Source organism: Carex rostrata, chromosome 16 (assembly GCF_964058835.1).
Source record: "Carex rostrata chromosome 16, lpCarRost1.2, whole genome shotgun sequence".
Classification (NCBI taxonomy): Eukaryota; Viridiplantae; Streptophyta; class Magnoliopsida; order Poales; family Cyperaceae; genus Carex; species Carex rostrata.
In genome coordinates, this window is record NC_135933.1 from 1460770 (window position 1) to 1480409 (window position 19640).

A 19640-nucleotide genomic window follows, 5' to 3' on the forward strand; every position below is an offset into this window, starting at 1 on the left:
AAATTTATATGGGATAAATTAAAATGGGGAACGGTAAGACCAAACAAATGCGGCAGTAATGAAATGAAATAAAGGGGTGCGGTTCAAACAGAGATTTATTTACAGAGGAGTTCAATTTTAAGGATAACCGCCTAAAGTCGTTTTTTCTTTTTTCTTTTTTGTTTTTTTTTTAACATGAAAATCAATCTAGCGGACCGACAAGTAATTGGGAAAAAAAAATAATGAATATAAATTTGATCGAATTAATGATTTTGAAAATCAAACTAAAAATGACAAATTTCGTATTTCCATATTTTTATTTCTGTTATATTAATTGGTTAAGAAATTTTTTTTTTCCAACAGTGATGCATATAGTATTTTGTACATGAGTATGGTTAAATTGCTATTGATAGCACTTCGATCTAAGTAATATATTTTTTTCTCTCTTGTTTTTCAAATTTTCTTTACATAAAAAAAAATATAAGGGGCAAGTACTATATATATATATAGTATGGCTAAATTGCTACTGGTAGCACTTCGACCTAAGTGCTTACGGGGTCATATATTCGTATTTGATGTTCAAACAACAAATTCAAACCGTTAGATGTTCAATCTATATTAAAATGTGCTTGGAGACCAAATTTTACATTTTTTGAAATTTTTTACTATTTATTAAGATGGTTTGAAAATCGCTATTTTATTAAAATTCTGCACCATTAAAAAACAGCATTTCAAATCATCTTAATAAATAGTAAAAAAATTTCAAAAAATATAAAATTTGGTCTCCAAGCACATTTTAATATATATTAAATATCTAACGGTTTGAATTTGTTGTTTGAACATCAAATACGAAGATATGATCTCGTAAACACTTATGTCGAAGTGCTACCGGTAGCAATTTAGCCATACTCTTTATACATTATTAATAAAATCTATTTAAACATAAATAACACTTATTCAATTTTTCGAGATGTTACATAGAGTTATTTAAATAATAGTAAGAATAGAAGCTAGGATCATAACCCATTTACTTGTCGTGACTTATATATATTTATAAAACTTATTTATCCCGGAATCAATTGTAACGGATCAGGTATAAATTGACCCGTAAATTATCGGATCGGGTATGTCAAGAAAAGATTAAACCCATCCAAGGAGTGATATATATAATATATGTTCCTAGAAATAATAAATGTATGAGGTCAGCGTGGATGTTTCTTAGGAGAAGAAGACAATACCTTTTGCTTGGAAGAAAACAATGCTGTCTTTCATCAAAAAAAAAAACAATGCTGTCTGCATAGGAAACTACCACCGCTTCATATATCTCCGTTTTTGACAGGCAATGGAGATCTCCTGGATTTGTAAATAAGATTAGGAGTAATCAGATTCTAAGAGGCGGAGTCAGAATTTTCGTCAAGGAGATAAAAAAAAATATCGAATTGGATTTAATAGCTTATTAAATTTTAAAAAATTATTTTAGTTTTGACTCTAAATTTAACCCGAATTTCAAATAAAAATTCAGAGTGAGACAAATAATTTTTCAGAGGAGACAAAGTCGGTCAAAACCGGTAGATCACTATTAAAACTCAAAATCTAAGGGAGCAGTCCGCCCATGCATATTATTGCTTCTATAACCGCTCAAGTTGTGATACATACAAATTAAAAATTTAAAAGTAGCTTCATTACTCTAGAAGAACTCTAATTGCATCAATTTGATGCTAATCAAATCCACATCCAACAAAAATTTCTTTATATTGTACCTCAAAATAAAAAATTAATTATCTCAGAAAGAAAAAGAAAGAAAAATAAAATAGAGTTTCATACAATTTTATAGTGGTACAATTGCCTGATGTATAATTTATAGTATATGAACAAAAGGTTTAAAAAAATGTATCTTAAATACTTGGATTTTTGAGCTAAAATTTAACTAAAGATTATAATTTGAGCCAGGAACACATAAAATGTACATAATTTCTAGAGTAATCAGTAATTTCAAAGTAAAATATGAACTTTGAAAGGACATCAATTGTCATATTATATATCAATAACTAACACCTGCTCAAAAACTTACATGGTATCAGCATCTAACAATATATACATAATAACATTGTATCACATGTAATCCTATTTAAGATAGTAGATATAAATTTTATCCCCCAAATATAATAAAATAGTAAATTTATCTAAGATGCAACTTGTAAGGAAAATGAACTATTGATAAGTACTCCCAACAGTAAGTGAGAATCTGGAGAGAGAGAGAGGCCCAACACAAAGAGCACATAGTCTTCAAGAGAATTAATGACAAGACATTGGAGACATTGGAGGTCTATACTTTGGGTGTTTGTGGTATAGCTATGTATTTTTAAATGGTGGTACAGGTCCCTAGCCAAGCACCTACTAGAAACCTTGAAGTGATGCTTTGTCGTTGCTCTCCTCCCTGGCCATCAATGCATAAGAAAAGGAATAATAATATATATATATAATCAATGTCAACACTTACACTCATGGGAATGTGAAACTAAATCTAAAGATAATGCTTTTCTCTTAACAAGAAGGGTTGGTTCTTCTGTGGAACTTGCTCATGCATGTGCTCTCTGGTGCGTTAATTCTACTGACAAAAATGGGGAGAATTTAACAAATTGTATTTTGTTCTCTTCAGTTGACACTCAAAATCAAGCATGAATAGGCCACAAAAAATCTGGAGAAGCGATTTAGAAGGATGCAGCATTTGACCACCTTGATAAATAAGAAGCTAATTAATGTGCCAAGTTTCCCGATGTCATGTCTTTGATAGACCCTAGGAGGAATCTTGATCTGATTTATTCTCAAGATTTGAGCTTGTTTATTTTAGATTTGACTAAAATGAATGGAATGATCATGTCACATGCATGTTTATGTTAAGTACTAATGCCTCTGAATCTTGGTCTATCATCGTCTAATCTAACTATGAATTGAATAAATATTATTATTCATCCGTGAACGAATTTTAATCACTTTCGTACGTAAGCACATGTATATACTAACAGTACATCGTGATGAAATATTATCTTGTGCTTAGTTTTCTTTAAGCAAAATGATTTATTTCAATGCCGCCCATTAAGCTGCTCACCACGTTTTAATAAAGAAAACCTCATGTGTGTGTGTATCACTAAATGCTACTTTTAGCATTAGAAAATAGTGATCAAATTATTGTTTTCATATGTGTGTGTATCACGGCTTCAACAATTCGTAGAAAACATTTATACTAGCATGATCACTATTTTGGATGGTAATTTGAAAACAATAATTTTGTACCTCTTTAAAAATGCAATACAAAAGTTCTCAAAAAACATATAACTAATTTGGTCTTCAAGCGCATTTTAATATGAAGATTATACTGAGTGTTCAGATCGACTGTTGGAACTTTGAAAACAGAGATAAGGATATAGAGCATTATTGGAGTACAAAACCATTTGGTGGATTTTAACCCTACACGTATTAACGTATACTAAAGCAGTGTTCAAATGTCTCATGTCTTTCGTGCCTCATCATGTCTCACATCTTTTTATCTCCATTATCAAAGTCCAAACAGTCAATCTGAACCACTCAACATGATCTTCATATTAAAATATGGTTACAGACCAAATTTCTTCCTTTTTTTTGGGAAATTGTTTGCTATTGTTTTAGGTATGTACAAAATCTGTGTTTTTGGATGATTCATAAATGGTGATTTTGTGTCTATCTAAAATATAGTTAAAAATTTTCAAAAAAAATATAAAATTTGGTTTCATTTTAGTATGGAGAACATATTGAGCGGTTTGGGTCGATTATTTGAATTTTAATATGAAGCACAATGAAGCATGAAATATAGACATGAGGCATATATATAAATCCTCCCCCGTATACTATTCGTCTTTGATATTTCTTTGTCTTGCTCTTGAGTTAGTGCCTTAATATCTTATATTGCAAAGGACAATAGTAGTCTCCACTAACCAGAATATAATTTGAAAAACTCGATCCATGTTCTGGCATGTTTTATGAGCCTCAAGGGACTTCGTATGTTTATATAGAATAGGCAAAAACAAAAAAATCAAAATATTGTTTGGGTTTTGCATGCAGAAAACCTAATGGAGAGCAAAACAAATTAGACACAATGAATCCTTTTATTCTTTATCTGAGGAGACATGATAAGTTGTAATTGACAAATATTCTACATATCTCAGAAAAGAACATCATGGAAAGAGAGCATTAAGAGCGGAATTATAAGAGAACTTTTAATGAGGTCCTTTAATTTGTTTCGCTTTGTGGATTGGAATAAACGACCACTTTATGCACCATGTGCCATCAAAAGTCCGATTTCATCAAATATATATACACTTGCTCTCCAAAAAAATATCATGGATACCATTTCATTTTCTTTTGATGAGGACACCATTTTATTTTCAAAAGCATATTACTAGAATACTGACATCAGTGGCATTAAAATGCCTATTATGTTTTTCTTTGTAGAAAATGTATCGCAAAACATATGCATGATTCACACAAAGTACTTGACTAATACGATTGACGAAGCAACGTCATGTACTATATCTATTTGTAAGAAGCACGAGCTATGATGGAATACGTAGGTTACTGTTGAAAACTAAGCCCATCTTATACTAAATATTTCTTGGACTTAAATAATTATTAAACATAGTAGCCTAGAAAAGGATTAGATTAGCAAGGCCCAATACTTCCGGTCCATTTATAATTTTGAATTGGGCTGAGCCTCATTTGGGCAAGCCTACTTTGACCCAATAAAATGTCTGACAATCTAGATTAAAAATAGAAGCGTTATTTTCCAACAACTAATTAAACAGGTTACATGTGGATTCTTCTTCTGCACAAAAAGGACAAGCAAGGTCCCTTTCGTCCCGGCAGTGAGTGGAAGTAACCTCTCAAAAATCAAAAGATTTTCAAACTTGCTTTCTATATCCAATACCTGAATGTCACATTGAATACGAGTGATCAATGTTAAGTCTGATCAGCAATGCAACACGTGGTTTGAATCATCCAATTCTTTTGATTGTTTTCATATTTCACGAGAAAGAAAGATTAAAATTTTGGGATGTTATTAAGGATGATTTAGTTAAAATTTTTAATGCTTTCTTCAAACATGAGTTGAATGTATCTAAATTTAATTTAGCTACCATTTGTTTAATTCCTAAGAAATGTGATGCCATTACAGTTAAGAACTTTCGACCCATTAGTTTAATAAATTGTAGTTATAAGATTATTACCAAATTATTAGCTAATCGAATTGCATTGGTTATGGATACTATTATTGATCCTTCTCAAACTGCTTATATTAAGGGTAGGTTTATTCTTGATAATGTTGTCGTTGCACATGAAGTATTGCATCATGTAAAGATTAAAAAACATAAAGGGGTTTTGTTCAAACTAGATTTTGAGAAGGCTTTTGATCATGTTAATTGGGATTTTCTATTTGAAGTGATGCATGCTAGGGGTTTTGGTCATAGATTTATTACATGGATTAGATTAATTTTAGAAGGCAGTAGAACATGTATTAATTTAAATGGTACTTTAGGTCCTTACTTTTCTTGTAAGAGGGGGGTTAGACAGGGTGACCCACTATCACCTTTCCTTTTTATTCTAGTTACTGATGTTTTAAATAAGATTCTACAAAGGGCAAAGGTAGGAGGATATATCGAGGGCTTAGGAAACTTTCCAAATTTTGGAAATATTTTGAATTTACATTTTGCGGATGATACTTTGTTGTTCCTTAAAGCTGACAAGGCCGTCTTGAATTATATTAAATGGCTTCTATTAGCTTTTGAGAATGTTTCAGGTCTTAAGATAAATTTTGAGAAAAGTGAGATGTATCCTCTCAATTTATCTATATCGGAATGTGATGAATTATCTTCTGTGTTAGGATGTAAAGTAGTTAATTTTTCGCTTACTTATTTAGGTGTTCCAATCAATAATAAGTCTATTACGGATATAGATTGGCAACTTTTAATTGATAAAATTAAAAAAACGACTTCAAAGTTGGAAGGGCTCTTTATTATCTTTAGGGGGTCGAGTTACCCTTTTAAATTCAGTTTTGTCAGCGATTCCTTTATATTGGATGTCCATCTATAGATTACCCGCAAAAATTAGGCATAGAATAGATAAGATTAGAAGGAAATTTTTATGGCATGGAGGTAATTCTACTAGGAAAAAATATTCTTTGGTTAGATGGACTGCAGTATGTAAGAGTAAAGACCAAGGTGGTCTTGGTATCTTAGATCTGAAAATTATGAATAAGGCTCTTCTAGCCAAGTGGTGGATAAGATTCCATGACAATTCCATTATTGGTATATGGAAAGATATTCTTCACTGTAAATATGGTTTTAGAACTACCCCTTTTGTATGTTCTCCTTTTTGGAGATCTATTCTCAAAGATCATGCGGTAATTAATTTAGGCCTTAATAAAGAAATAGGTAATGGTAGAACAACTGCGTTTTGGTTAGACAGATGGTTTACTGAACATGCTTTGCAACATTTATATCCCAATTTGTTTTCAATTGTTTATAATAGGTTTATTTCTGTGGCAGATGCTTTTGTTAACTCCTTCTTACAATTGTCTTTCAAGAGACAACTTACGGGTATTTACTTAATAGAATGGAATGCTTTGCAATTTCTTTTTCAACATTTTACTTTATCTGATCAGCTAGAGGATAAGCTTATATGGCGTTGGTCTAAGGACGATAATTTTACTGTTCATTCTTTTTATAAGTGGTTGGAATATGGGGGAATACCAAATAAAGAGTATTCAACCATTTGGAAATCTCATATGCCTTTGAAAATTAAAATTTTTTTATGGTTGGTTAGAAGGGACAAAATACTTACCAAACTCAATTTAGCCGCTAAAGGGTGGCAAGGGGATACTACGTGTGTTTTTTGTGATCAACCAGAGAGCACTGATCATTTGTTCACTCAATGCTCTTTTATTAAATTAATTTGGATCTGGATTGCAAATCATAATAATTTTGTTTATAATTGTCATACTTTAGATGAATTATGGATGATTGATGCTTCTATCTCTTTAAAAGATAGACTATTAGTTGAATTATTGAGAGGGGTTGTTTTATGGATCATTTGGTTGGAACGAAATAGATTATGCTTTAATGATAGTTCTTCATGTTCTATTAGGGTTATTGGTACTAAGATTATTTCTCTTACTCAATTTTGATGTAAATCTAGAGGGGACAATTCTTTCTTTAAATTAAATCTCATAATGTCTTTTGATGTTAAGGATCTCCCAGATCTCATTATGTTGGAGGAAGAAAGACGTCCCGATACGACCCAAGTGATGGACCTTCTGTTGTCCCTGTCTCAGGAAACACTAGTGGGAGATATGCAGGGTTTTGGCAATGGCAACCCTCCATCTCCAATGTTTGGAGAAGAGAAGGATGATGAAGACCTTTTAGATATGTAGTACTTAGTTTTTTGTGTGCATGTTATGCTGTTTAGATATTTTCTTAGATTGTTGTCTTATGTTTTTGCTACTTTCTCATGTTGCTACTTTTGTTTTGACCTGTTGTAAAGACTTGCCACATTTGATTTTGGTACCAATTTTAAGTACCAGATCGATTGTGCTAAGGATTCTGATTTCAATGAAATCGGTGGTATATACCACTATTTTTCAAAAATAAGATTATAAGTTCTAAGAATTATTCTTATCACTATGCCAATTTTTTGTTCGATGCTACAACTTCCCAGCAATGAACGTAAATATTCAGGCAACACACTCTTCAAATCTCAAATTAAGAACAATAACCATTATGTTTTATAAATTGTTAAACAAAAAGCTTCAAGTTTCCTAAGGTCAATTGATACCACCAAAATAGATATAAAGTATTTAATAATCTGAACTAGAGTCAACTTCCTCAATGAAAAGAATTCCCAATAATTTATCAAAATTTGCTCAAAGCTTGTAATTCCATTAGAATGTTACCACTCGATCTTTCATTACTGTGAAAATCAACCGAGGAAATTCATAATGACTAGATGGAGCACCAGGTTGCACAGCACGAAATCAGCAAAAGCGCGTTCTGGCGGCAGATCCTACCAGAAAACAATTTTATAGCACTTGAATAGAAAAACAACAAAAAAAAATTATGAAGGGATGCATTCTTTTATGCATAACCCTGGAAGAACAATACTTAGTACTGTCAATATTAAGAGGACCTTATCTGACCAAAACCCTCTATTGGTTGGACAAAATAAATACAAGAAAGATTAACTATTAGGAGAAGGATGCTAATTTAGGTCAGACCTCTTATTAGCATAGTTAACGACCACAAACCAAACAGGAATGCAACAGAACAAGACCATTATAAATAGAGATGAAGAAGCAAAATGGTAAACTCTGAAATCTTGAAGATTTCAAATAGATAGTCAATATGTTACCCAAGAGAACAAGACCATTACACACAAATAGGTATAGTACCTTAAATTCCTTGTTATCTTTGTTGACCTGAATGCGAAGACAGACTGCATCAAAATAGGAGGAAAAAAGGTTCAATAAAAAATCAGCTATGAACATATTTAGCTAATTAAAGGTCAAATTTAGTTGGCCGGTGCAGGAAAAAGTAGAAAACATGGAAAGACAACAAACCAGCTAAAACAGCAGTGCCAACACAAGAAAGGATGCCCGATAGGAAGGAGTTGAATGGAAATGAGCCCACCATTGCCATGTAAACCACCTGATACACACAGTGTTGTTAGAAAAGAATATGAAATAATATACTACTTATCAACTTATGCCTTTCTTTCAATATATGGCTTGTAGCAGACCTGGAGAGGATATGGTACAGTGCTGATAGCTTTACCGGCTATGGTAGGTGCCAGTCTGGCCTACCCTGTACCATAGTGAACCAGCCAAAATTGAAACCCATTACCTTATCCTATCCTGCCTAAATTTGAACATAAATGGAAACTTAAAGAGGAAGTTATTTTAAAGCATGTTCACAAATTCTTTCGCCATAGGGTATCGACATTGGCCAATGGAAGTTAAGTTAATCACTCAATAAAGAATATAAGCAATAGATTATCGAAATATTTTTTTATGATGCTAGTTCGTATGCATGAGTTTGTTTGTTGGGTGAGATTTCTTTGTTAGCTTCGTCAAATTATGAAACATTCGTAAACAAATTGCAGGACCAGTGCAATGAAGACCCAACAATGATCTTTTGTATTTTTGTATACTTGCAATGCAAAAATTCTAAGCTAAGACAGCATGCTATTGTGAGGAGAAGCCACGGCAAGGCTTTGTTTTGAGCAGCAATACAGGGATGGAACTCTATTGTTCTCTTTTGAAAAATAAAAATAAATAGGAACAGAAACGTACCTGAATTAGAGCTGTCATAACAGCATACACCACATAAAGATCAATGATCTGCATATAATTAGCAACAAAAAAAAGTGTAAGTGTAATTGTGTTTAGTACAGATCAAGTTCCATTAATCGTCCTTCAAAAAATGCAAAAATCACAAACAATATAACGGTTGAAAGTGTTTGCAGAAAAAAGTTGTCCAGTTTTACCTTGAGGTTTGTAGGAGTGGCAGCGTAAGCCTTGTGAATGGACTGGATGAGAAGCTGCGCATCATTTGTAGCTTTCGCCATCTCTATCACCTAAATTTTAAAATTCAAATACTGTTTAGTTTCCCGAAATCAATTGTTCAACGAGGAAAACAAACAGATCAATACTAATCTATCGCATAAACAAAATTGAATAAAAAAAATGATGATTTGTTTCCATGAGCTTATTAAAACCGAAGAGAGTAGAAAAGAAAGCACGCACTTGGTTTTCTCTCGGATCTAGATCTGCGGCAGATTGGATCGAATGGAGATTATCTGACAAAGATGAAATCCAGCATGAAAAACCCTGCGAGCGAGACGAAGAGAAGACCTTCACCGTTGATTTGGAGGAAACCTTTGATGGGCTTGTAATAGGCTGAGCTGGCCCAATAGTCCATACAACTTTCAATAAAGCCACTTTCTCACGCTTATTCGGCCCGCTTATTCCTAATAGAGTCTAATTTTTAATATTTTATACTTTTAACGGAGTCTGATAATGGCAAGTATGATAATATCTTACAGGTTTACAGCACAGATATCCTTTTTTTTATAATTGTTAAGAAGTCAAATATGATAATGACAAATGACAGAGAGAAGATGAAGTTATCGGCTTGACATAATTATTTTAAAATACATGGTTTAATTCTCAGTAATAAGTTTGATATGGATTACGTAATGCTAAGTTTAAGATTAATTTTAAGATTAAAAATCCCTTCAAAGACCTTACATGCTAAGTTTCCACGCGTAACAGAAAAATGTTAAGGACCGTTCAAATATTCAATAATAATAAGATATTATGAAATGCGTGAAAACAGGTGACGTGAAAGTTCAAAACTCAAAGACTAGGGTCGGTCTCTGGCCCACTGCTGCCTGTTACATCATGGTATTGGTGCCGCCATCTCTATTCAAACATAATTAGAATATTGTAAATTTGTAGCCTCTATTGCTAATTTTACCGAATTTTTTTTATTTACCATTTTACAAAAAGAAAGAATTGATGAAGTTAACATGGATTTAGTAAAAAAAGAATTTTTTTTTAGTAGAATTTGATACAATTCAGGGATGCACGGCAGCAAGGGTAATACCGTCCATGTTTTTCCAAACCCACGTTAATTCCGTCCATGTTTCCTATAAAATGGAAACTAAAAAAAATCGACAAATTTTACAACTTGTTCTTAAAGACCGAATTTTATATTCAAAAAATATAAAATCTGATCTCTAAACACATTTTAATTGAAGATCATGTAGAATGGTTTGAATCGCTTGTTTGAATTTTTAAAACGAAGATAAAAATAAGAGACGTAATTGGATCACGAAAACAATAAACACTTGAGCCCTCTTCGTCGTTGATATACTTATCGAAAGGTTTCAAAACAACTATTTCCCCATCAAACACTTAAATTTCTTTATTTCTTTTTTAATTAGGACAATTGTTATCATGCCCATAAAAACCTTTTAAATATTCAATTTTTCAATCAAAACTTGAAATTGCTTATTTCTACACTAAAAACATACAATCTTTCTAATTTCTCTTTTCTTGATATGAATTTAATTTTTATTAGATTTTATTGTATTATTTTAAGATGAATGGACTAATTTATCTTAGAACACAATGTTTTTCCAATTACAATCAATATTCTTAATTAGTCAAATATGTGAGAGATAATAGGACAAAAATAAATATCTATAAATACTTTTCCTCAGCTCAGTATTTTAATTATTCTCACTTACATGATATCCCAGGGACCAAATTATATCTCTTCCTTCGTTTTAAGTTTTAAGTTTTAACTGTCCACTGATGAAGCTTATATATCGGGAATTAAAATGTTTATCTAAATGTTTAGATGTTTGTTAACAGTTAAAATTTGAAGATGAAATCTACTGCTCTTATTTTCTCTTCAAAATATGAACGGTTGAAAATATTTGAACAATTGCATGAATAAAAAAACAGATCCTTGCTTATTGAAAGAAGGGAAAATTGATTATTTGTCACTCCAAATCTTTCAAATTTGAAAAATGTCATTTTAAACTTCATTAATTTTTAAATTTGCCACTCCAAATAATTAATGACTAAAATGTCTTTCCTTCTTTTCCTCTTCTTCTTCTTTTTCTCCTGCCTCCTCTTCTTCTCCTGTCATGGTCATGGCGAAAAGCTTAATTTCCATGATAAAATAGTTAACCAGAAAATATGTTTCGTACTGCTCGTAATCTATGAAACAATTACTGTATTAACAAACCGTCCAACCTTACGCCACATACACAATACTCTCACTACTCAAAACAAAATATCATATATCTTCCTCTCTCTCTTCTTTTTATTTATTCAATTTCTATTTCTCTTCCAAAATTGGAATTATATTAAGAAGCTGTGAGAATTGCTGTTTGTGACACAATCTTGTTATATCTTGTTATTCGGGCCTTTGTGACACAATCTTGTGAGAATTGAACTGGATTGCACCTGTCAATTTTTTTTAAGGCACACAAAATCAAATCATTTGCTGTGTTTTCACTAGACATTTGCTAACGGGTTACCCGTTACGGGTAACGGGTAGGACGGGTAAAGGGGTAGGTCGGGTACGGGTAAAACCCGTAACGGGTAGACGGGTAATTTTTTCAAAACCTCTATCCGGTCCGTTTATTACCCGTACCCGTTGCGGGTTGACGGGTACGGGTACCGCAAGTACGGATCCGGGTACGGGTCCGGTCCGCCCGGTTTTTTTTTTTTTTTTCTGTTTTTTCCCTTTTTTTTCTGTTTTTTTCAAAAAAATTCAAATTTTTTTGAAGTGAAACGGGTCGGGTACGGGTAACGGGTACGGGTATGCGGGTAGATGGGTACGGGTATGCGGGTAGATGGGTACGGGTAGGCGGGTACGGGTAGACGGGTACGGGTATAACGGGTTTTTTTTCAAATTAGGTTGTCCGGTCCGTTTATTACCCGTACCCGTCTACCTGTCTACCTGTCTACCCGTTTGTACCCGGGCAACGGGTACGGGTACCACGGGTAACGGGTACGGGCCGGGCAAAACGGGTTCTACCCGTTCCGGGTTTAGCAAATGCCTAGTTTTCACCAAATCAGTCTCTGTTACAGATATGGCAAAGTTTTTCGTCATGACATGAGAAGAAGAGATGGTATTTTAGTCATTAATTATTTAAAGTGATAAAATTAGAAATTAATGAAGTTCAGAGTGGCATTATTATAATTTCAAATTTTGAAATGGTATTTTTTTTTAATTTGAAAATTTTGGAGTTGCAAATAACTAATTTTCCCTTGAAAGAAATAGCAGATTCTGACCCTATATATCGGGATTTGTCTGTGAACTCAAATTTCAATTTTCAGATATCAGTAGACACCATAGTTTTCCGTATTCATCAACTTCCGTGGTAATTTCTTTATATTTTATTGTTTTATTGCTATCTAGTCATTTTTAAGTCTGAACTCTCATCTTTATCATTTAATTTTTTTTATTTTGATAATGCTAGCTCAAATCTACATTGATCCGTTGAGTATTCATTTAATGTCCGGTTTATAGAAGTATTTTGTTCAGGTTGTTAATTGTCACACCCCGCGGCCACGGGTCGCAACAGTCCCCTGCCGCCACGGGTCGCAACAGTTCCCCGCCGTAAGCATACAACGCCGTGTATGCTTACAAGGCAACTCACAATTCAAACAGAACAACAAGTAATACAAAGCAAGTTTCTAAATATATAATCAGAGTACACAGTCTGGACAGAAATTAATACAACAAAAGTATCTCATCCGGATACCAACCATGAGGCCTACCCTAAATCTATTCAACAAAACAAATCTAGGGTCATGTAATGGTAAGCTACTAAGGCCTACTACTCGCGTGCCTCTCCGGGATCAGTCGCACCAGTACCTGTAAAATAACCCAAGGGGTGGGGGTAAGAATAAAATTCTCAGTGCGAATTTGCCACAGTTTATATTATTGGACTTGTAATCAAACTCTATATTCAACAATGAAACCCAAACCAAAACAGTTCAAACAGATATATATTCATAAATAACAGAATGTCAATGCTCGACAACAATTAATCCAATTTGAACCACAGTTAACGGAATTTCCAAGATAAATTTCAAACACAACATATATTTTGGCTTAACTCGATTCCTTAGGACTGGTAGCAACTACAGATGTTCTTTCGAGCTAGACCCTTTATCAAACCCTCGTCTGTAGGGTTACTGACACCTACACACGCTCCACCGAGCTGGACCCTTTATCTGACACTCATCTGTAATCGCTTGGCTTAACCGTTTATTAAAGTCTGGTCCAAATCATATAAAGAAAATCCTCGTTGGAATCATTCCAATGTTCGTAATATTCAATTGACCATCCAAATGCATTAACACGTAGGAGAATGCCACCGAGCCACAGACGTTACACACTAGTCACCCACGATTTCATAGAGCCCAACTTTGCAAATTCATTGGATCCAAGTGCTTAACTTCATAAATCCATTCACATACATATCAAATCGTGGTGACTTTCAATCAAATCAGATCATAATAAATCGACACAACCCACAACCATACCAGCATGCAAATCACTCAAGTCACATCAATTCGAGTTTAATTCGATTGGGATATGCAAATGCTTTACACAATTCAATGATGCAATCAATCAGATATTCAACATGACAAACGAATACACAGTTTAATTCCTGAAAATAAAGTATCAAACAAGTCCAAGAATCCCGCACCTGATTACGACGAGCGTACCGCTTAAATTATGGTTCAGACGTCTCGAAATGTCCAGCAAAGTCTTGCTCGACCGAGTCTACACCTATATGACAAGTAGGCCTGGTTTAATTCGGGTTCAGTGGTCTATACGTTTACTTTAATTTACTAATAGTTTATACAGTCCTAAATCAATTCTTATGCTTTGGTACCGATTCTTGTCGGTTCCTTCTTTCTTATTAACCATCTCTATAACTGAGCACATTTGCATCTATGCCCTCTAGCCATATACAATTTCACTTTGGTAACACTTCACTTACTAGTTCACCAATTTGGTTCTCATAGCAATTCAATTTACCGATTGGTTAAACCCTAATTTGGTCAAAACCTCAAATTAACCGTTAAACGTTCTAGAAATTCAAGATCAAGAGGTAACCCTACCGATTACAAGTCTAATCGGATGGATTAAACAAATCAATTCACGATTATGCCCAATTTCAGCTTTGCCACGAAAACCCTAAAAATCAAAATCCAAAATCGAGCTGAAATCGGGAAGGAATCGGCAAATAAACGGTCAAAGAAGCTCAAGGAGCTAGTCTACAAGAAATTCAAATACAAATCTCGAGTTTAAAACGAAAATCTGAGAAATCGAGAAATCTGAGTTTTTCAAGAGAGAGAAGGAGAGAAAAGAATACCGAATCAGAAAGTTAGGAGAGATCTACGGCCAATTTCTCGGCTCCGCCTTCGATTTCCCGAGCTTTAGCGTGATTTGGCGTCACTTGGAGCTCTCTCTCTCTCTCTTTGGCTTAATCACACTTAAAAATGGGGAAATGGGGAAATGGGGCTGTGGGAAGAGAGAGAGGATTGGATTTGAGTTTTAGGGTTAAAAACACCCTGAGTGCGGACGCACCCATCCGCAGTGCGGGTGGCTTCACCCGCACTCGACACTTGAGCGGTTTTCAGAAAATGAAATTTAACACAGAAATCTCCGAGTGTGAACGCACTCATCCGCAGTGCGGGTCACTTCACTCGCAGTGCGGGTCACTTCACCCGCACTCGGAACTTAGTAAATTTTCGACAAAATTTCAGGAAAAGTCCGAGCGTAATGCGGACGCACCCACTCGCAGTGCGGGTCCTCCCATCCGCACTCAGTACTTAGCCAATTTCAGGGAAGTTCAGCTCAACACAGCAAATCATGAGTGCGGACGCACCCACCCTTAGTGCGGGTCAATCCATCCGCACTCACAGAAATTTCAAAAGAAATTTTAGGAAAACAGAAGCCAGTGCGGGTCAGTCACCCGCACTCACCACCAGTGCGGACGCACTGGACCTAAAAAGATTCAGAACTTCGAAATTTCGACGCGGTTTCGATTCACACTTAACTTACTTATTTAGAGGAACCTTAATTAAGGTTTAAACTTCCATTTTGTTAGCACGATTTTCGATTCTTGCCTTTAAATCATTAAAAATTAATTGTAAAAATTTCGTAACGTAACATTAATTGCGGTCATTTTTATTAAAATCCTAAAAAAAAAGGTTTTTACATATTTGCTCTCAAATTCAGCTTTTTATTAAAATACCGATCGTTACATGTCTACCGTCGAACAAAAACTTAAATTGAATTTTTGAGACACTTAACGACGTTTTTTTGAAATTATGATGCTTCGGATGCCCAGGGGTTTCTCTCGAGGCAAAATTTGGATCCATCTCATTCCCCCTCTTTCCAAAAAGTGGTCATACGCGCAAATTCGACTTTTATAGCCAAAGTTATTGCTGTTTAAAGTTTTTTCAAAAGCTGAACTTTGGAAATTCATAACTAACTGTAGAAAAATCCAAATAAATTGAAATTTGTGTCAATTCTGTATATTTTTGAATGCTCTATATGCTGGTATAATTACTTTTGCAGTTTGGTCCCTGTTGTTTTAGTATCAGAAATAAAGAGAAGACGATCAATAAGTTGTCAGAGCTTGGAAATTTTTGAATCAATGCTAAGTCCTTAATTAGTGTTATATTTAGACTTGTGATATCCAACTGACAAATCAAATCAAAGTTATAAAGAGTAACGACATCTCACTTATAAATATATCAAATGTCTTATTTTTTTGGCATACACCCTAAACAAGAAAATCAAAACTTCACAAAATTATTTAAATCAACTAGTGGACCACCCGTAGGCCTAGCGGTCTAGTATGGAAACTGGGCCGCCCGTGGGTTTGACGGTTGGGCCAGTTTTAAAAAAAAAAACTGAATTTGAGAACAAATATGTAAAAATCTTTTTTTTAGGGTTTTAATAAAAATGGCCGTGTTAATTGCCTTGTCTTTTTCAATGTCATGTCATGTTTATCATGATATATATTACATGAAATCGGATTTTTCCAAGATAATTTTTATTTGATTTAATATTCATTATCATGTTGTTTTGAATATCATGATTTTTATTTGATTTAAATTTATCGTGATATATTTACGAGCTTTTATTTTTTTTTGTGCCCTCATAATGCTTTCAGCTTTTAATTTTCTAATAATAATTTTTTTTATGTATAAATCTAATGATTGGTATTATTTTATTTACTTGCATGTGAAATATTATTATTTTTTATTTTAATTTTATATGAATTAATAAGTTGAAAAATCAACGTTCATAATTTATTTACGTTGGTATATTTTTGCAAGTTTTTTATGCTAATTAAAAAAATCGAAATGTCGTGATTTTTTGTGTGTGCATAGAAAAAATAATACTCTCTATATTTATTATCATGTCAAGGTTGGTACTCGATTATTCGTCATGTCGCATCAATTGAGTTAATAGTTTGTAAATTGATTTCTTCTAAAATTTTGCTTGGGAATTATACATGACAATTAGTGGTAATTCATTTGTAAAACTCGCATAAATATTATATGTTTAATTGTTATATGTGCACCTATAATTACAATTATTGCATTTAGTTGCACATTTGAAACAAAGATTTTGCAAGCTATGAATTCCAGAGGAAAAAAAAAATAGTTAATTGAAAGTTAACTACAACAAAGTAGATACTTTTTGCGAAGAAAAAAACGCATTTATGACGGTCGTCCGTCGCAAAAAGAAAAAAATTGAATAATGAGAGTAGTCCGTCGCAAAAAGTCACTTTTTTATCCTCGCAAAAAGTCACTTTTTTATCCTCGCAAAAAGTGTCTCATTCTTGTTGTACGTTGCAGGCTTTATTAATACATGGATTGATATTATAATATAAAACTCGAACTATATATAGACTCATTTATAAAAATGAAATATTAATTGTTTTCGCAGTACAAACATGCATTTGAACATTGCTTGCTTGTGAACAAAAAGATAGCACTCGGACAGTCGGACCATATAGTGTGGAAATCTGTTTCAATGTTTTGCATTTTTTAAGAAATAATTATGATACTATGTATAGCACGATTTTATTCATAATACGGATCAATATGATTATGTACTTGTAGATCAAATTTTAATTATTTTTTTAAGATAGTTAAAATTACTGTTTTTGAATGGTTCATAATTTTCAGATTAGATGATTTTCTATCTTAAAAAATAGTAAAAAAAATTCTAAAATATATAAAACTAGGTCTGCAAGTACATATAAAATATTTATATGGGGATCATGATGGACAATTCGGATTAATCATTAGAATTTTAAAAATAAAAATATTGATCTATATTATCGACCAATTCGTAATATAATATTTATATGGGGATCATAGTGTTCGATAGTGAGGAATTGTTTACAAAAATGTTTTATTGTACAAGTAGTTGAACATTGGACTATAATATTTTTTTAAAATATTTCCACGAAAGAAATGACATCTAAGAGCTTACAAATTATTTGGTGAATTTGAGCAATAAGATTAGTTTTGCAATATCCTCGGAGTGGAAGTGTGGAACTACAAAATTAAGATTAGATTGAGAAAATAAGTTATCCTAGTGTAATTTTGTTTTATAAGAGGAACTAAAATGTATAAGTACTTAGATATTGGCTAATATATCAACATTAGTATACAACAGTTCATCATACCAAGTGAGTTATGTGATTTTGAAGTCTAAATAATTCAAAATACAATTTAAAATGCTCAATGCGTTCTCCATATTAAAATGTGTTTGGAGACTAAATTTTATATATATTTTTTAAAAATACTATTTTTTATTTTTGAAATCACGGTTTTAATATGTTAAAAAAATAATAATAAAAAATACATGAAAACTGGGATTTTCAAAAATAGTAAAAAATTATAATATTTGGTCTTCAAGTACATTTTAATACGGAGAACACGTTGAGCACTTAAAATGGTTTATTTGAACTTTGAAATCATAAAAACTCATTCAGTGTAACAAATTGCTCTGTACCAACATTAATATATTAGTCAACCTCTACATAAACATTATAAAATATAAAAGTTTAAAGTGCTAATTTCTAATTTACAGAGGTGGCTAACCAATACATAATTCCGCCATTGAATTGAGAATTAGAATATAATAATTTTATAAATATTTTCATAAAAGAAATCAATATTAGAAGTCTTGAAGATTATTTTTTACATTTCACTCGTACAATTACTATTTAAAATATATATGAAGAAAGAAGTCATTAATTAATCGGTTATTGAGCTTTTAAGCGGATTTGTTTTGTTATTTTTTTTATTGTTGGCTACGTAGATTGACGAGTCAAAGACAAATGTGAATATGTTGTTTTAATCACACTAAAAAAGATCAAAATTCTGAATATGACAAAAAGTCAAACAAATCTGGTGTGTTTGATTCGAATCATGCGTCAATCTTAAACCATTTGAAGGACTTAGAGTTTTTAATGTAGGGTTGCAAATGGATCGGATATTATCCGATTGTATTCTAATCTATATGAAAAATAGATACATATATAGTTTTAAATTTTAATTAGTTGTATCTAAATAATAAATATATATCATATAGTTTAATATATATTATGAAAAAAATTATGTATATATTTACGAGTATTAAATCCATATTCGTTAATCTGTATCTGTACCGTTAAAATAATTTATCCAAAAATAAAAGCATATAGATATAATAGTTTTACCACTGTGCGGATATGGTTTTGGAATGATTTTCGAACTACATGATGTATTGCGTTAGAAAATCTGAAACTTCAATTTATGCGAGTCAAAGGAAACAGAGATTTTAATTTCTCTCCTTCTGATTTATTTCTTTCGGAGGGTACAATTACAAACTATAAAGGTACTTTTTTTGTATATGATATGCTTTTATCCGGGAATTTTTTATTTGTAGTAATTATAAAATTCAGATGTACAGAAACAGATATAGTACTTCGTTTTCAGCTAATATAGTAAGATCGTCGGCATTGAT

General features: G+C 32.5%; 2 protein-coding genes across 3 annotated transcripts in view; both read right to left on the minus strand.

Moving 5' to 3' along the window:
* The window catches only part of LOC144566983 (5'-methylthioadenosine/S-adenosylhomocysteine nucleosidase-like), an 87654-nt gene that overhangs the window by 28642 nt on the left and 39372 nt on the right, over nucleotides 1–19640 (minus strand). The window lies entirely within an intron of this gene.
* On the minus strand, nucleotides 7765–9968 carry LOC144567526 (dolichyl-diphosphooligosaccharide--protein glycosyltransferase subunit DAD1). Of its 2 annotated transcripts, none has more exons than XM_078317680.1 (6): nucleotides 9806–9968; nucleotides 9547–9636; nucleotides 9353–9400; nucleotides 8621–8708; nucleotides 8453–8496; nucleotides 7765–8067 (listed from the first exon to the last, which is right to left on the minus strand). In XM_078317680.1, the coding sequence occupies exons 2-6, from the start codon at nucleotides 9625–9627 to the stop codon at nucleotides 7984–7986; spliced, it is 345 nt and encodes a 114-aa protein (XP_078173806.1). In that variant the 5' UTR covers nucleotides 9628–9636; nucleotides 9806–9968; the 3' UTR covers nucleotides 7765–7983. The 2 variants fall into 2 exon arrangements, with proteins under 2 accessions (XP_078173806.1, XP_078173807.1); XM_078317681.1 differs by having other exon boundaries at nucleotides 9547–9627; nucleotides 9806–9913.

Coding starts and splice junctions, on each gene's coding strand:
- LOC144567526 (XM_078317680.1), bottom strand. CDS start 9,627: ATGGCGAAAGCTACAAATGATGCGCAGCTTCTCATCCAGTCCATTCAC. Junction 8,709..9,352: donor TTATGACAGCTCTAATTCAG/GTACGTTTCTGT, acceptor TGTGTGTATCAG/GTGGTTTACATGGCAATGGT. Junction 8,068..8,452: donor AAGATAACAAGGAATTTAAG/GTACTATACCTA, acceptor GTTTTCTGGTAG/GATCTGCCGCCAGAACGCGC.